The following is a 17,778-nucleotide window of genomic DNA, read 5'->3' as shown; positions in this document are numbered from 1 at the left end:
AGAATACTGTAGCAAAAGTGATACGAAATGTTACCAAAGATGGAACTGCAACCATCTCACAGAGACATCCAGGCCGACCATGGAAGTCAACACCTAAACAGAGGCATCTTCTGATGAGAAGGGTTGAAGAATATTGACATGCAAGTTCACTACCGTTAGCTAAAGAAGTAGAAATCCTAACAGGGGTGTGTGTTCCCCAGACGCAATACAGCATACGCTGAAGAGGAATGACATGCATGGATGTCGTTTCGGGTACTTTTACACTTGCGTTCAGCACAGTCCGTCACTATGGAGAATAGCGCAGTTTGTTAACGCAGTGCACTATTCTCCATAGACTTGTATGGACAACGCACTATAACGCAAGTGTCAGTGTTGCATCCGCTGGACGACGCAGCGTCGTTATTTTGGCGCTGCGGAGGGAACGCAGCATGTAATGTTTTTTAGAGCGGCAGAAACTTTTATTTTTCACTGCGCATGTTCTTTTTTTATTTATTTATATCACAGAAACTTTATTTTGTTTTTCGGTGGCCGAACGTTCAGCTGAGCGCCCGCCCGCTGGCATGTGAGAGTGCTCAGCTGAGCGCCCGGCCGCCGGCATGTGAGAGCTCTCAGCTGAGCGCCCGGCCGCCGGCATGTGAGAGTGCTCAGCGGGGCACCCGACCGCCGGCATGTGACAGCTCTCAGCTGAGCGCCCGGCCGCCGGCATGTGAGAGCGCTCAGCTGAGCGCCAGGCCGCCGGCATGTGAGAGCGCTCAGCTGAGCCCCCGGCCGCCGGCATGTGACAACTCTCAGCTGAGCGCCAGGCCGCCGACATGTGACAGCTCTCAGCTGAGCACCCAGCCACCGGCATGTGAGAGCGCTCAGCTGAGCGCCCGGCCGCCGGCTATTGAGAGCAATCAGCTGAGCGCCCGGCCACCGGCTATTGAGAGCGATCAGCTGAGCGCCCGACCGCCGGGTGATCAGCTGATCATTCACAATAGCCTGCTGCCGGTAAAACTGTAAAGAAGAAAAAAAAAATTAAAAAATAAATAAAAAAAAAAAGCTTTCTGTTGTTTTGTACGCATCCGTTGCATCCGTCACACAACGCAATGCAACGGATGCCATTCAAGTGTGAAACTAGCCTTACAGAGGAACTCTCCTAAAGCCAGTGTGCATGGTGTCTACATTGAAACATGGTTCCAGCAGTGTCCTTATTTGGGGCTGCATGAGAGTTGCTGATATCGGGAGCTACATTTATTTAATGGTATCATGAATTCACAGATGTACTGCTCCAAACTGACAGAGAACATGCTGCTATCATTATGTGTCTTTGGAGACATACCAATGATCCAAAATACACATCTAATGCCACTGCTGCATTTCTGAAGAACAGAGTGAAAGTTATTCAGTAGCCAAGAATGTCTCCTGATCTGAACCCATTATAAGGCTATGTGCCCACGTAGCGTATTTGCATGCAGTTATGCTGCGTATTGCACTGCAGCGTAACTGCATGCGTCCTGCGTCCCCAGCACAATCTATGAAGATTGTGCATAATCCATGCTCACGTTGCATTTTAGAACGCAGCGATTTGCATGCTGCCAAATCGCTGCGTTCTAAAATGCAACATGTCACTTATTCCATGCGCTTTGGATGCAGGTCCCGCTGTGTCTATGGTGGGGGCTGCATCCAGAGCGCATGAAATCGGCTTTTCCACTGCATTCATTACGCTGTCTTTCTGCAGCGATTTGAAGCAAACATGTGCTGTTCAAATCACTGCAGAAATTTCTGCAGGGACAGACCGCAACGTGGGCACATAGCCTAACAGCTATGAGGAATTCTGAAGAGACAAGTTGAGCATCACTCTCCATTCAGCACCCAGGCTGTAAGATGTTTTTCTTGAGGAATGGGAAAAGATTATTGTTGCAAAATGTCACCAACTGGTAAATTCCATGCCTTGAAGACTTGGCGCTGTCCTTAAAAGGAACCTGTCAGGTTCAATATGCACCCAGAACCACAAGCAATTCTGGGTGCATATTGCTAATCCCTGCCTAATCATCCCTGTATACACTAGCATAGATACAGAGATTTTTAGAAACAGTATTTCTAACAATCTTTTACCGTATGCTAATGAGCGAGGGCACTAGTCCCATGGGCGTTAGTTCCCCGGCCAGTTGCCCCCTTTAGCATGTTAGCATGCCCACAGGGGCATACTAACATGCTAACATGCTAATAAATACGCAGCGTCACAGGATGATCTCACTCACCTCTCCGCCGCCATTGCGTCCGACGCTGGATTTAGGCTTATGCGCACTACTTCAGTTTGAAGCCAGGACATGTACACCCGGCTTCATAGTGTGCAAGACCCAAACGCCGGGGTCCTGCGCACTGAGCTGAAATCCCGCGTCGGACGCGATAGCGGTGGAGAGGTGAGTGAGATCATCCTGTGACGCTGCATATTCATTTGCATGATAGCACAGCCACAGGGACGTACTAACATGCTAATAGAGGCGACTGGCAAGGGGAACTAACGCCCAGTGGACTAGGCCCCTTGCTCATTGTTATACGGTAAAAGATCTTTAGAAATACAGTTTCTAAAGATGCCTTTATCTATGCTAGTGTAAATGTGACGCCCCTGGACTAGTCCAGGGTGTCACAGGGAACTGCACTATTCTCTATCCTTGGTGCAGGGCCCACCCTCCTTGGTTCCGGGGTCCGCAACAGTGATTCTGTACTAACAGCACAAATCCTAGTCACCCAAACACTACACTTGTCAGGCACACCAGGGGCGTGGTTCCAGCTGGGAAAGGAACCGCCCACCTATGAGTCAGACAGGCTGGTGGGAGGAGTCAGTTAGACAGTTGGTAGTAACTGAAAAAGAGAGAGGACCTGGGGATTAAGAGCTCCCTGAGGAGAGCCTGGCTGGGTCGCAGACAGTGGCCTGTACTTGACGGCTCAGAGATTAGCGGCGTCAGCACAGCGGAGGGATAGGACTTCCCACACAGAGCAGTCACAGAAAATCCCACGTGCCAGCTGCTAAGAGCAGGTCCCAATTAAAAAGAGGGACGGGACCCGAAGGTTTCAAGCCAACGGGGCCAGGGACACACACAGTATACAGTGTATGGAGGAAGGCTCCAGTCCACCACAGAATCACTGAAAGGGACCACCGCACGTGCAGTCACCGAGTGCAGCAGTACCAAGAGACTTTGTTTACCTCAGAGTCTGTGTCCACTGAATGCGTCATCACACCTGAGTGAGTACCCTGGCTCCCCAGCGCCCTGCCGGCCCTATATCAATATAGGCTGTTCCTACCTATTCCCTACCCTGAGTCCCGGGGCCCCTACCTGCGGAGGGAATCACCACCAGGCTGCCCCAACACCATCAGCCCCGGCACTCCCATACAGCAGCGGCGGTATTCCTTATTACCGCACACCGCAGGTGGCGTCACAAATATTCTCCCCCGTAAAAAACCTTTTTGTTTTTCATCAAAGTGTCTGCCGAGCAGTCCGACTGCTGCTAGGGCGTCACATATACAGGGACGGTTAGGCAGGGATTAGCAATATGTACTGGAACTGTTCGTGGTCCTGGGTGCATATTGCACCTGACAGGTTCCCTTTAAAAATCATGCAGGTCACACAAAACACTAGATGTAGCAGTTTTTGATGTGAGGTGTATTCATTTTTGCATCAACTAATTTGAGTAGTTCTATTATTAACCTTACTTTCATGCTATGGATTTAAAAAATGTTCCATTAAACCCAATCTTAAAAAAAAAAAATCCAATTTTTTTTTGTGTTCAATGAGATAATAAAATCTTGCTTTTCAAAAGGGTGTACTTAGTTATGCTGAGCACTGCATACACTGCCCACAATATGTGTTTCTCACCCATTGTTTCCATATCCACAGGCTTCAGCTTTGGTTCATATCTACAGAGATGGAAAAGTCCTTGTAAGTCATGGAGGGGTGGAATTAGGGCAAGGCCTCAACACAAAGATTATGCAGGTATAGTTATAAGTTTCTAAGTATGTTAGTTCTACTTACAATGTGTGTATTATGTACTTGTATAGCATTTAAAGGAATTGTCCACTACTTGGAAAAAATCAAAAAGAACTCCAGCTTCACAAACTTGTGCTCTCCTTTATTTGTTAAAATTCTTGCAATAACAGGATTACCCACGTTTCAGTAGTTAATTATACATGCAGCATCCTTAGCCATGATAACATCTAAAAGTAATGGCAGTCAGTGGATTATTGTACACATCCGGGCTGCAACGTCTCTGTGCTCCAACTGCTTCCTGGTAATACTAATGGTGAGTTGGACTTTTTTCCTTTGCTGTACTGTGGCGCCCTGGCCTAGCCAGGTTGTCACAGATAACACACAAACACCCCCACCCCCATTAGACAGGGACACCAGCCAAACACAAAACCCTTGTTGCCTCCCTCCAGTGTCTGATGTCCACACCAGGTGGGGCGGAGCTAAGCGGTTGGCTCCACCCACCGAGGAGTTCACAGGCCTGTAGGTTGGAAAAGTGACAGATAGAGTTTGGAGTTTAAGGAGTGAGGAGTGAACACTTGGGTGTCTGGGTTTGTGGCCCAGGCACTGACAGCAAGGTTGGCAGACGGTGGTGGCCGTCTGCAGGAGTGGTGGAGCGTCGCGGAACCGTAGGACCGGGGATGGGCGACGGCCCGCCGGTACCGACCGGGGAGCGAAGTGAAGCCAGCACACACAGGCAGGGCCATCGGACCCCGACCGGGCTTGGAGCCGCCGACAATAGTCAGATCCGAATGTGACTGGAACCCCAGGGGTTTCACAACAGCAAAAGTCCCGATTGAAGGCAACAGCCCACACCGTGAGGGTACACAGCTACCGCCTAAGGCTTGAGACCCAAGGGCTAGTGTCTGCGGGCAAACGGGCCCTCCGGTACCCATACACCAGGGAGCGGACTACCGTTGGGAATCCATAGTAGTCAGAAAGAAGAACATCAAGGTGCAGGGAAAGACAGCCGACATCACCTGTCCGGGGAGAGACATTGCAGCCGTCTGCGGGACCCGTCCATCCAGCCGTTTGGTTTACAGAGGACTTTGTACCTTTCTTGCTGAGTGAGTACACCCATGCCATCCGGCACCGCGCTGCACTGTCCCTGCGATCCTGCACCTCACCAACCCTGCCTCCTCGTTACAACATCCCCGGGCCCCGGGACCACTGACCCCTACCCACGGAGGGGGAAAACAACATCTCAGCTGCTCCCTACAATCGCTCCCGGGATCCCCGTCACCAGCAGCGGTGGTGCCCATCTTCACCACGACCCGTGGGTGGCGTCACGGACTAAATTCCCCAAACCAACCACCCCTTTTACTCACGGGCGAGGAGCGCCGCTCGAGTCCCCGGATCCGGCCCACCGCTCGAGCCACCGAGCAGCCGCAGCAGCGCCGGACCCGAGCGTTAGCGAGAGCACAGCAGCGACGGCGTCCTCCCCACCCGCGACAGTACTACTTGACAAACCCCATTTAATTCTCCATGTTCAACCCCCATAAAAATAAAAAAGCTTATACTCACCTCTGCTGCCTGACACGGTTCCAATGGAGTCAAAACTCGCATTCGTAGGGCTCATGTGACATTATGACACCTGAGCCTTGCACCCAATTAGCGCTGTCTTCTCTATCCCTGCCTTCCTACATGCTCAGGTGTCAATGTCATGTGAGCTCCAAGAACGCGAGCTACGACACTGCTGGAACTGTACCGGCAGCAGAAGGGAGTATACATTTTTTATTTTTATGATAACAGACATGGAAAATGAGGAGGAGTTATCCCAGTAGTGGACACCCCCTTTAACATTACTGGTAACGTCTTAGTTTTAGATACAATTTATTATGTTATCTTTAAGCACGCAGAGAACTCATGATTGTTAGCTGAGACCTTTCTAAATAATGCACTGTAAGCTGAATTCCAGATCTTATGATAGTGAGCGATCTATTATTTTTCTTGGAAAACGTTTAGCATTTAAGAAATCATTATACGAAAAAACCTTAGAAGTGATACAACGTCTTTATCACACTGATACTGGGACGTCACATGAAGCATTTGAACCTCCACATGCTCTAAATTTATTGAATCCACTTAACAAACCATGAAAGTGGAGATGCTAAGGTTCAGACTGTGCTATCTGCATGCTCTAATTGAAAGTCATTTGATGTCATTTTTTTTTCTTTCTAATATTTTTCTTAATGTGGTTAGCAAATATTCGAGCTTCTGTATTCCAGTTACTAAAAGACAAATTTATTTGTAATATGTTAAGTTTAGCACCATGACTTCACCATTCCATATCATCTAATAGTATGTTTACCGGTATACCAGATTGCGAGCAGAGAACTTAAGATACCATTGTCGTACATTTACATCTCCGGGACCAGCACAGCGTCTGTTCCAAATTCTATTCCAACTGGCGGCACCATCGGCACAGATATTTACGGCCTGGCTGTTAAGGTAATTGATTTAGAATAAATAAAATGTTTATGTATATGTACAATAATTTATTAACCACATACCCACATTGGACATACTGGTATATCGAATGCTGGCTACCTGTCTATGGATCAGGCTCAAGAGCTGAGCCCGAACCTTACATCGCACATCCTGTCTATGTTTCACTGTTGACCTTTGCCTGTAACAACATCAAACAGAGCTAAACTCCAATTGCTGTTATTCAACCTTTAAGTGCTCTTTTAAAATCTTCTGTTCCATGGATCCATTGGTGAAAACCCCTCCATTCAGTCGATGCAATCATTGTGTGCTAAAGGGTTGCCATTGCAATTGGGGCCTGCTAACGGTTCCCTTGCTTACCATGACAGTACCCCTACTTCGTAAGACACCTGATTTTCACTGCACACTGCAATATTGTGATGTTGCAATATACAGTGTGTCCACCCATATCCTGTCCACCTCATTTAACTTGAGAACGGCGGAAGCTATAGGCATAGAAGTGGCGTCTAGGTATAGTATAGTAGCCATACGCTACGCAATGAAACCACCTATAGCTCCACCTGGTGGATAACAACGGAGTTAGCATTTTTATCTCGAAAACGGAACAAGATAGAGAAACAAAGTGAATTAAAAAATTGTAGGGTATCATCAATTCAATACGAATCAACACCTTGCATACAGATATGCTATGATATGAAACCCATGACCCCCACAAATCTTTGAATGCTGGTCACGCATATGGCACTCATTTAACTTTGATGCTCAAAGTGGCCACCATCAGCTGCAATGCACATCTGGACTCTGGACAGCACACTGTATCTTGCTGCACGTTGTGCAATATGGTAGGTGACACGTTTGCACAAGCATCTGTGATATATCGTCGTAGGTCCTGCAATGTTGGAGGGGTCGCATACAACTGCTGTTTGATGTGACCTCACAGAAAGAAGTCCAGTGGGATCAGGTCAGGTGAGCATGGAGGCCACTCCACGCAGCCACCATACCCAATGACTTGTAGGAAGGTCTCCATGAGGTATCGCTTCACGTCCTCAGCTTTGTGAGTTTTACACGTTCTAATCATAGCATTTCTGTATGTAAGGTGTCGATTCGTATTTAATTGATGATGCCCTACAACTTTGTAATTCAATTTTTTTTCTCTATCTCATTCCATTTTTCAGATAAAAATGCTAACTCCGTTGTTTTCCAGCAGGTGGCGCTATAGGTGGTTTCATTGCGTAGCGCAGGGCTACTTTACTATACCTAGACACCACTTCTATGCCTATAGCTGCCGCCATTCTCACGTTAATGGCGGTGGACAGGATATGGGTGGGCACACTGTTTACAGTATATATATTTAAACTTTTTTCCTTTATTATCTTTTACAAATAAAGAATTAAAAATAAATGTATTTTGTATCGCTCTGTCCTTAAAAGTCCAACTATTAACATATCACATTAATTAACTTAATTTATATTAAAGCACCACTCTAGGATTTCATTTTTTTGCCACCACTGGATTGGTGCTTTTAATCTAAGGTCCCTGCACCTGCATATAGCATATAGCAGGTTCCTACTTGCCCATACACAGGAGGTTTTTGACCCAGAGAGAGGCTTCAGCATAGTGTAGGTACCCAGTTACGAGATATGCCGTGAAGTGGCAACTGGGCAGATATACAAATGGCCATTTATATATGCTAAATATCTCATTTTTCCTGGATTTTCCTTAGCAGTAATGCAGGTCCATGTTCACACATTCCTGGTTTCCATACTTTAGCATTATCAGAGTGCAAACTGTCTTTTTTTGTATTTTATGTCATGTTCTGTTTTGCACCTGTTCACACCTCAGTTTGGTGAGTGCAGTCAGTCTTTTTGTCTGTATTTGCTGACAGGCTGGATCTCAGAAGTTAGATCACAAGCTCTCAATGCAAGTTTATGACAGCCAGAATGAGGCCAGAACGATGCTCTCATAGACTTATATTGAAGAGTGACCTCTGGCTCGCTTCATGAAACACTGGAGCAATCCGGCAGGAAACAAACTGCCAGAAATCGATTGAAGCAGAGACAATAGAAGGAGAAGATGGCGGCCGGTGAGTTTATGAGTAGGGACAAGGAACTTAGATTAAAACACCACTTCAGTAGTAAAAAAAATAAAAAAGTTGAGTAGTGATTTAAAAGCTGGAAAGAGAAAAAAAGTTGAAGCTTCAGAATGATGCCGTTTGGCTCCTTAACTACAACAAAGTGCAAGAAGGAGCAATGATCAGATTCCCACTAATAAAACAATCTCTCACACAGCTCCATCAACGAAAACATGAAATTGGATGGGTCTCAAAAATCGGCAATAGAAACCATATTTTTTTGCTTTAACAAATTTCAATTTTTCAACTAACTTCAATAAAAACAAAAAAAAAAAGACTTTAAAACTTTGGTACCAATGTAGTAATACTGATTGCACAAGGAACAAAATCCCCCCAAAAATGGAGGAAGAGCGATTTATTTTTCTATGACATTTGATTCCCATTTTCCACTACATTGAATGGTAAAACAAATGATGTCATCCCTCAAAAACATGCTCCATACGGCTATATGTCAATGCAAAAATTAGAATGTTCTACTTCTTAAAAGAGGGAAAGCAAAAAATATACATGCACAAACTAAAAATCACCTGATTGGTAAGAAGGTAAACAGGAAATGTGCCTCTAACAGGCACCTGCGGCTGTTAGAGGCACATGATGATTATCACAGCCATCATCTGCTGGCAAAGACGTGAGCTCGGCTTGTGAGCCTACAACAATGTCAAGGAGCTGGCATATGAAATACCAGTATGTCATATGTAGGTAAGGGGTTACATTATGTTGTCCATACTGGCACTATTACTTTTGGTCCACTCTGATCACATAAGGTTTCATCAGTAAGTACAGTGTATCGTTTTGCAAAGCAAGACGGAAGACTGACAGGTAACAAGGAAAGCAGCAAAATGATTGTTTAAGTCCCTTAACATTTAATAACCGGTCTCATTACATTTTAGAGCCCCTTTTCTGACCTTACAATAATTTATTTATTGTTATGAATTTTAAAATATTTGTACAAAATGAAGTTGTATACCACTGCTCGATGTATGCAGTGGATAAGGGACTAGTCTAGTGAGATGTTTACTAATCAAGGGAGTTTGTCTCCAGTAGCTGCAATCCCACTGCCCATGGGTGTTCCCTGTATTGCCGTCTCTTCTTCTCTGTCCTAGAAAATCCCCTGTTAAATAGAGCATGTGGCAATGCAGGGACTGTCAATCACACCCGGGTGGGCACCACTACACCTACTGAGCCCAAACTAGTTTCATCAAACTACTCTGGCTACATTTGCAATGGTTTATTATAACTTCTCTTTGCAAAAAATATGTGCTCACGTAAGTCATCCTAAACTCATTATTGTAATATCAGAATGAGACAGTTATCCAATTTAATAGCGTTTGGAGACTTGACAGTTTCCTTTTTTAAAATTGTTTGTCTTTTCTTTTGTTTTTGTTTGTTTTTCTTTCTTTTAACTATTTCAAAGTTTGATTGATGAAACACAAAATATTTTCAAGTGTGAAAAGCCTAATCTGTCTACTTTTATTTCTTTTAAATAAAGTATGCCTGTGAGACTCTCTGGGGAAGATTAGAACCTTTTGTCAAAAACAATCCGGATGGTAAATGGGAAGACTGGGTGAGCTAAATTTACATTTATTTATAATTACATCCAAATACTTGTATGTCTTATTTTATGTCATTAATTCTGAGATTTACATAGTTACATAGGTGGAAAAAAGACCTAGGTGCATCTAATTCAACCTTTCTCCACCAATTGTACTTTTTTTTCCACTAAATTAAATATAACCTAAAATGTTCTGTGTACTGAGGAAATCATCCAGCCCTCAATACTCGCAGTAATTTTTGTGGTAAAGTGTCACACGGTGTTTGTCTCTAAACTCGAGGAGTGTGATGGCTGCATCAGACACTGTTCAGACTAAAGACTCTGACACTCCACACTATGCTTACTTTGGTGCTTCTGAGTTGCGCATACAGGCTTGGGCTTCGACCAGCTGTGTGCTCATTAGTGATCGGACTAGCAGGAGTTAATTTTTGCAAGCCTGCTGGTTACCTTTTGGATCACATGTTACGGGAGACCTATCACAAGTACTGCCCGACATTTTAAGATGGAGAAATCTGTGTTCCCGTGCCAACTATACCTTTTGCTAACACCGTCCGTGTGCTGTATTGTTCCTGTTGCTGGTGATTTACTGTGTGCTACGCAAATCCTCTCATCATCTTGTTATTTCCTCCCTGCTCTTTATTTCCTCCTGATCACATACAGTTCAAACCAGAAGTTTACGTACACTATCTGAAAAGACACATCCAGTGGGGGAATAAGTGTTTGATCCCTTGCTGATTTTGTAAGTTTGCCCACTGACAAAATCAAGGAGTAAGGCCAGGCTCAACTGCAAATAAGGGGATGCTATAGGGAAACTAAAGACTACAATTTTTAGATAAATCCCTAGAACTCAATGGAACAAGAGACTGCAGTACTGCAAAAAATGTGTTTTATTCATAGAATATCTGCAAAAGAAAAAAAAACACCTCAACCAGAATTTAAGCAAAGCCAACGTTTCAGCCAGACTTGGCCTTTGTCAAGGTTTTGCCTAGATGGAGAAAAAGAAAGAATATTTACACACCCAATTTGTGGTATTATGTACAATAATTTACATATATACAGGCAGAGTATGCACGTACGTATCATAGAGTTGGGGGAAAAAGATGAACTGGACGTCAAAAGAGACCGTATCTCAGAGGAGGCGTAAAGTGACCACGAGAACTAACGCCTCCTCTGACATAAGGTCTCTTTTGACGTCCAGTTCGTCTTTTTCCCCCAACTCTATGATACGTACGTGCATACTCTGCTTGTATATATGTAAAATTTTGTATATTATATCACAAATTGGGTGTGTAAATATTCTTTCTTTTTCTCCATCTAGACAAAACCTTGACAAAGGCAAAGTCTGGCCAAAACATTGGCTTTGCTTAAATTCTGGTTGAGGTGTTGTTTTTTCCTTTTGCACATATTCTATGAATAAAACACATTTTTTGCATTACTGCAGTCTCTTGTTCCATTGAGTGCTAGGGATTTATCTAAAAATTTCCCACTGACAAGGACATGAACAGTCTATAATTTTAAGGGTAGGTTAATTTTAACAGTGAGCGATAGAATATCCAATATATCCAATATCCAGTATTTGACAGCGCAATCTAAGTAGTAAGCAGGTGCGGGTGGATCTCGGTGCAGAACAGCAGACATGTGTGGAGTAATCCATGAGCTCGCCACCGAAGCCCTCGGTTACCAGGGGGCCATGACCAAAGAAGTATATATACATCCAAGGTTGTGAAGGGTTTAATGTTTGCACATGCACACAGGAACAAAGACCTTAACTTTTGGAGAAATGTCCTGTGGTCTGACGAAACTAAAATTGAACTGTTTGGCCATATATTATCCATCGTTACGTTTGGAGGAAAAAGGAAGAAGCTTTGAAGCCTAAGTACACTATCCCAACTGTAAAACACAGGGGTGGCAGCATCATGTTGTTAGGTTGTTTTCCTGCAGAAGGGATTGGTGCATTTCACAAAATAAATGGCATCATGATGAAAGATTATGTGGTAATACTGACACAACATCTCAAGACATCAGACAGGAACTTAAAGCTTGAGCGGAAATGGGTCTTCCAAATGGACAATGACCCAAAGCATACTGTCAAACTGATTACAAAGTGGCTTAAGGATAACAAAGTCAATGTTTTGGAGTGGCCATCACAAGCCCTGATCTCAATTCCATTGAAAATGTATAGACAAGGCTAAAAACGCAAGTGCGAGCAAGGCGACCTACACACATGGCTCAGTTACACCAGTTCTGTCAGGAGGAATAGGCCCAAATTCCTACCAACTATAGCAAGAAGCTTGTGGAAGGATATCCAAAATGTTTGACCCAAGTCATACAGTTTAAGGGGAATGGTACCAAATACTAATCAAATGTATGTAAACATTTCACTTTGCAGAAAGTAATAAAAATACCTTAAACATTCTCTCTGTCTCTCTCTCTCTCTCTCTCTCATTATTCTGGCATTTGGCAAATATAAATAACTTTGGTTCCTAATTGACCTAAAATGGGAAAGGTTTATTCTGACTTCATGTCAGATAGTGAGAAAAATATGCAGATGTGTCTTTTAGACAATGTATATAAACTTCTGGTTTCAACTCTACTGTATTATCTCCGTGTGTGTGCTAGCTGTCTGATTTTTGGCTTCCCCCGTTTGTCCATATCTGTATGTACACCACGCCTGTCCTGGTCTTCCCCTGGGGTGGGAGAGAGGGAGTATTGGATCAGGGCTGGCCAGAAGCAGGGTAAGGAAGGTGGCCCAGACATCATCACAATTAGACGTATCTCTGGGAGTAGGTACAACTTGGGCCCCCTTTCCTGAGAGACAGTCTAGGAGCCCCGATCCCCTGTTATTCCCTCTCACCCCATGACAGAAAGATTATTATTCTGAATGTGACAAAGAAACTTTTATGATAATCTTTATAGTTAGGCTGTTTATTTTGTACAGCTTCTAATGTATCACAGAGGCTACTACTACAATCATAAATTAATGACCCTCACTTCTAACATATCTCAAAAATTTGAGTTGTCTGGAAAACTCTTTAGTGCCTGTTAATCATGGGTGTTATTAGTAAACATTTGTCTATAATGCTCTCACTATGTAAGATAATGCCTGACAAATTGTTCATCCTGAGGATGCGTGCCCACTATCAGTGTTTGAAGCGTTTTGGATGCAGTGTGTTTTTGCTCCTTCCAAAACATTGCGTTGTACATTACAAGCACAGTGGATGCATTTTATAGAGATCCCATGCCCACTGTGCGTGTACGGCCTGCAGCAAACACTGACCTGCGGTGCAGCGTTCCGAGCCACAGCATGTCAATTCTTTGCTGCAGAGTCGAAAGCATTCTCCATAGGGAGAACACAGCGCCCCGAATCCTGATCTTTGACACAAGCAGCTGCGATCTCCTGTGGAGAAGACTCACGGCCCCGCAGGTCAGGACCTGCCACATCCAGGACACAGCAGGTCCTGATCATGGGCGCTTACCCTTATATTCTAGAATAAATGGTGTATTGTTTCATGGTGTTTATTAGGAAATGAACTGTGACTTTTGAGAACCAAATGTGACTTTAGTCTAAAGGGTGCCTTACACGCTGCAATATCGCTAACGATATATCGTCGGGGTCACGGTGTTTGTGACGCACATCCGGCGCCGTTAGCGACATCGCAGCATGTGACACATACGAGCGACCTTCAACGATCGCAAAAGTGATAAAAATCGTTGGTGTTGGAGAGGTCGACCAAATACCAAAGATCGTTGTCTGGTGAGTAGCAATGTTGTTTGTCGTTCCTGCAGCAGCACACATCGCTATGTGTGTGTATGACGTCGCAGGAACGACGAACATCTCCTTACCTGCATCCACCGGCAATGCGGAAGGAAGGAGGTGGGCGGGATGTTACGTCCCGCTCATCTCCGCCCCTCCGCTTCTATTGGCCGGCCGCTTAGTGACGCCGCAATGACGTTGCTATGATGCCGAACGCACCTCCCCCTTGAGAGAGGGATTGTTCGGCGGTCACATCGACGTCGCTCTAAAGGTATGTGCGTGTGACGCTGCCGTAGCGATACTGTTCGCTACCGCAGCGATTACCAAATGTAGCACCAACGACGGGGGCATGTCGCAGCATGTAAAGCGGCCTTTACAGTAGATATCCGTAAGTAAAGGAGATCCTGACAGTTTATGTTGTGTAGATTAAAACAGGGCTAAATAATCTTTTGAATGTTAAATAGAACATCTAATGTGTGGAATAAATAAAGTGGAATCTTATATTTCATCAAATGGTAGGATATTTGCAATTGTTTAAAGTTATATTCACACATTGCAGTTTTGCTGCTTTTTTTATTTTTGTTTCTTTTGCAGCATTTTTTCATGAGTTTTATGCAAATTAAAAGCTGCTTTTTAGATTACCAACAAAACCTATGAGATTCCAGAAATCTCATGCACACAATTGTTTTTTTTTCCTGCCTGAAATGGAAAACTGCTGCGTTTTTGAAAGAGGCAGCATTTCAATTCTTTCAGCAATTTTTTTTTAGCACTGAAAGCAATATGAAAAACCAAAAACTCTGCAAAAAAACCCCCAACAAATTACTGCATTTTTGCTGCTTTTGTGGTGAATAAAACTAGTTTTATGAAACATGCACTGTAGACAAATGACCAAAAACACAGCCAAAAAACACAGAAAAATGTAGCAAACCTTTTTCTAAGTAGCTTTTTTATTGCCAAAATAGCAGGTTTTGACTGCAGAAAAAACACACCAAAAATGCAATGTGTGAACATAGCCTAAAAATGTGTTTTATTCCTTTATAGCTTCTCATAAGCCAGATCAGATACCCACACTTTTCACTGACGAGGGGCAATCACCCCGAAACACCGTATCTGCAAATTGAGATTCTGATCTGGCAATATATCCTAAGTCTTATGAAAAGGCTTGTTTAAAAAGCCACTTTTGACTTTTAGGATTGCTACTTCTAATAGGTGGCGCTAAAGTTTGTCTCCTTCCTCACTGGAGGCTCAATTTGAATAATTCCCAGAGGGGCATTGCAGCTATAAGTCCCCTTACTGACAGCCAGACTGGTTTGTCAGGTCTCCATAAGGAAAATAGTCTTCCCCATTATTCCTTTAGTAAACATTTATAGTTATTATTGATGATTAATGACGCATGAATAACCCCTTGTCATCACAGCCAGTCGGTGCAATTATTGAAATACTAAGTTTATATAGTTTTTATTTGTTTTATTAATTTTACCAAACAAAACCTTAGAATATGGAGACACAATCCTTTTTGTTTTTAGTTCCATACCTAGGAATAAGCTGTTTTCTAGTCTATCAGTGTCAGAAATATACAGTGTGTCCACCCATATCCTGTCCACCACCATTAATTTGGGAACAGCGGCAGCTATAGGCATAGAAGTGGTGTCTAGGTATAGTAAAGTAGCCATGTGCTACGCAATGAAATCACCTATAGTGCCACCTGGTGGAAAACAATGGAGTTAGCATTTTTATCTCGAAAACGGAACAAGATAGAGAAAAAAAGTGAATTACAAAGTTGTAGGGCATCATCAATTCAATACGAATCAACACCTTGCATACAGAAATGCTATGATTAGAACGTGTAAAATTCACAAGGCTGCGGACATGAAGCGATACCTCATGGAGATCTTCCTACAAGTCATTGGGTATTGTGGCTGCGTGGAGTGGTTCCACGTTCACCTGACCTGACCCCATTGGACTTCTTTCTGTGAGCTTACATCAAACAGCAGGTGTATGCGACTCCACCAACATTGCAGGACCTACGACAACGTATTACAGATGCTTGTGCAAATGTGTCACCTACCATATTGCATTGCAGCTGAATGAATGCCATATGCGTGACCAGCATTAAATATTTTGGGGGGGGTTATGGGTTTCATATCATAGCATTTCTGTACGCAAGATGTCGATTCGTATTGAATTGATGATGCCCTACAATTTTTTAATTCACTTTTATTCTCTATCTCGTTCCGTTTTCAAGATAAAAATGCTAACTCCGTTGTTTTTCACCGGATGACGCTATAGGTTGTTTCATTGCGTAGCTCATGGCTACTTTACTATACCTAGACACCACTTCTATGCCTATAGCTGCCGCCGTTCTCAAGTTAATGGCGATGGACAGGAAATGGGTGGACACACTGTATATTGCAAGAAGCTACTGTAAGAAGCCTCATGCGTTACATTTCTGATACATTTTGCAGCAAAATATAGTAAAATATAAATAATAATGTATTAATAAGCCTCTTACATGGCGGTATTCCCCGTGGTTGCTGGTTTTGACTTTTCCTCTTATATGGCTGTTTGTCTTGTATAAGTAATTTTATCTCCATTCTTAGATAAGTGGACTGAGTCTGCTAATACTGCACTTATTTCTAATAAAAGGTAATAAAGTAATTGTTCAGCTCACCACTCCATGTGTTGTTCAGGCGTAAATGCACATGTATCCATGTTTTAAATGGTTGGAATAAATAGGATTTTTTTAGTTCGGTGCTGGATTTTTTTTCTCCCCTCCTCCTTCCTTGGATTGAATTTGCACTTATTTCTAATGGCAACAAATGATAGATCAGTGACTTATATCTGTTGTTCTCTACTCACCAGAGTCTCAGTGATGCAGCTTCAGCCTGTCTCCTTGACTTCTGCTTGGGATCGGTTTCTTCCTGTTAGCACCAAGTAGGAGAAACAGGTTGAAACTGCATCTCGTAGGAAACACTGGAGATTCTGAGAAAGTTAAAAATGTGTATATACAATTGAACTAGGATGAAATTACTTTTGCTGCAGGAATGTGCTGTTGAATTATCATATGTGCAAATACATTTCTGAATTAATGTGATATTTGTTTTCTAGGTTATTGCAGCTTTTAGTGAGAGACAAAGCCTTTCAGCTATTGAACATTACAGGTAGATATTGCATCTTTTCCCATTTTAATGTTGAAAAGTTTAATTCTCCAGTTTGCATTGTCAAACAAATATTCATCACAATCCAGAATAATGTGATATCACTTATAGTCAATTGAGCAGTGACATTAAGTGACTGGATTAGTTTTCTTTGCTAGCAAATTTCCTTAATTTTTTAGAATCATTGTTTATACTTACATACCCAACAACATAAAGTAAATTCCCCTGACTTACCTGCTGACCTAACACATTACAGGCTAATATAAATGACTGCATGTAATCTGCTCTGTTATAAGTTGAGATCAATGCTGAATAATTATTGTAAAAGATGAATATGAATGGATTTCTGTAATGATAGATTTAATCCTGACTCATAATTTTTTTTTATAATTAAAGGAAACTTGTCACCTGATTCAAGCTAAGCTACCCAAATTGTGGCTGCACAATTGCTTTCTAGTTTCAGTGGATATAATCTTTAAACATCCAGCTGCAGACCGCAACCAGCTGCTAGAGCTGATTGATAGGTCTCATATGTACGTATAAGCTGTACCGTTCCTCCCATAGTGGAGTGAGGAACTAGTCACTGAGTGGTGCAGTAACAGGTAGTAAGCTAGGTGGCGCTGAGGACACCAGAGATGGAGGGAAGTCAGTCAGGCCAGGGTCAAACCCGAGAGGACGTGTGGCGCCCTGGACAAGCCAGGGGCCACAGAGCACAACACCCACTCACC

The 17,778-nt window shown here is 43.3% G+C and overlaps 1 protein-coding gene across 1 annotated transcript in view; it reads left to right on the top strand.

Moving 5' to 3' along the window:
• Nucleotides 1-17,778, top strand: part of LOC142246636 (aldehyde oxidase 1-like) — a gene marked incomplete at its 5' end in the record, with an annotated part of 160,702 nt that overhangs the window by 123,620 nt on the left and 19,304 nt on the right. Inside the window, 4 exons of the mRNA XM_075319703.1 lie at nt 3,882-3,977; nt 6,330-6,458; nt 10,076-10,150; nt 17,001-17,053. Of these exons, the coding sequence (XP_075175818.1) occupies nt 3,882-3,977; nt 6,330-6,458; nt 10,076-10,150; nt 17,001-17,053 (353 nt within the window). The remainder of the gene's footprint in view (nt 1-3,881; nt 3,978-6,329; nt 6,459-10,075; nt 10,151-17,000; nt 17,054-17,778) is intronic.

This window comes from Anomaloglossus baeobatrachus, chromosome 7 (assembly GCF_048569485.1).
Source record: "Anomaloglossus baeobatrachus isolate aAnoBae1 chromosome 7, aAnoBae1.hap1, whole genome shotgun sequence".
NCBI lineage: Eukaryota > Metazoa > Chordata > Amphibia > Anura > Aromobatidae > Anomaloglossus > Anomaloglossus baeobatrachus.
This window is presented reverse-complemented; position numbering and strand designations above follow the sequence as displayed.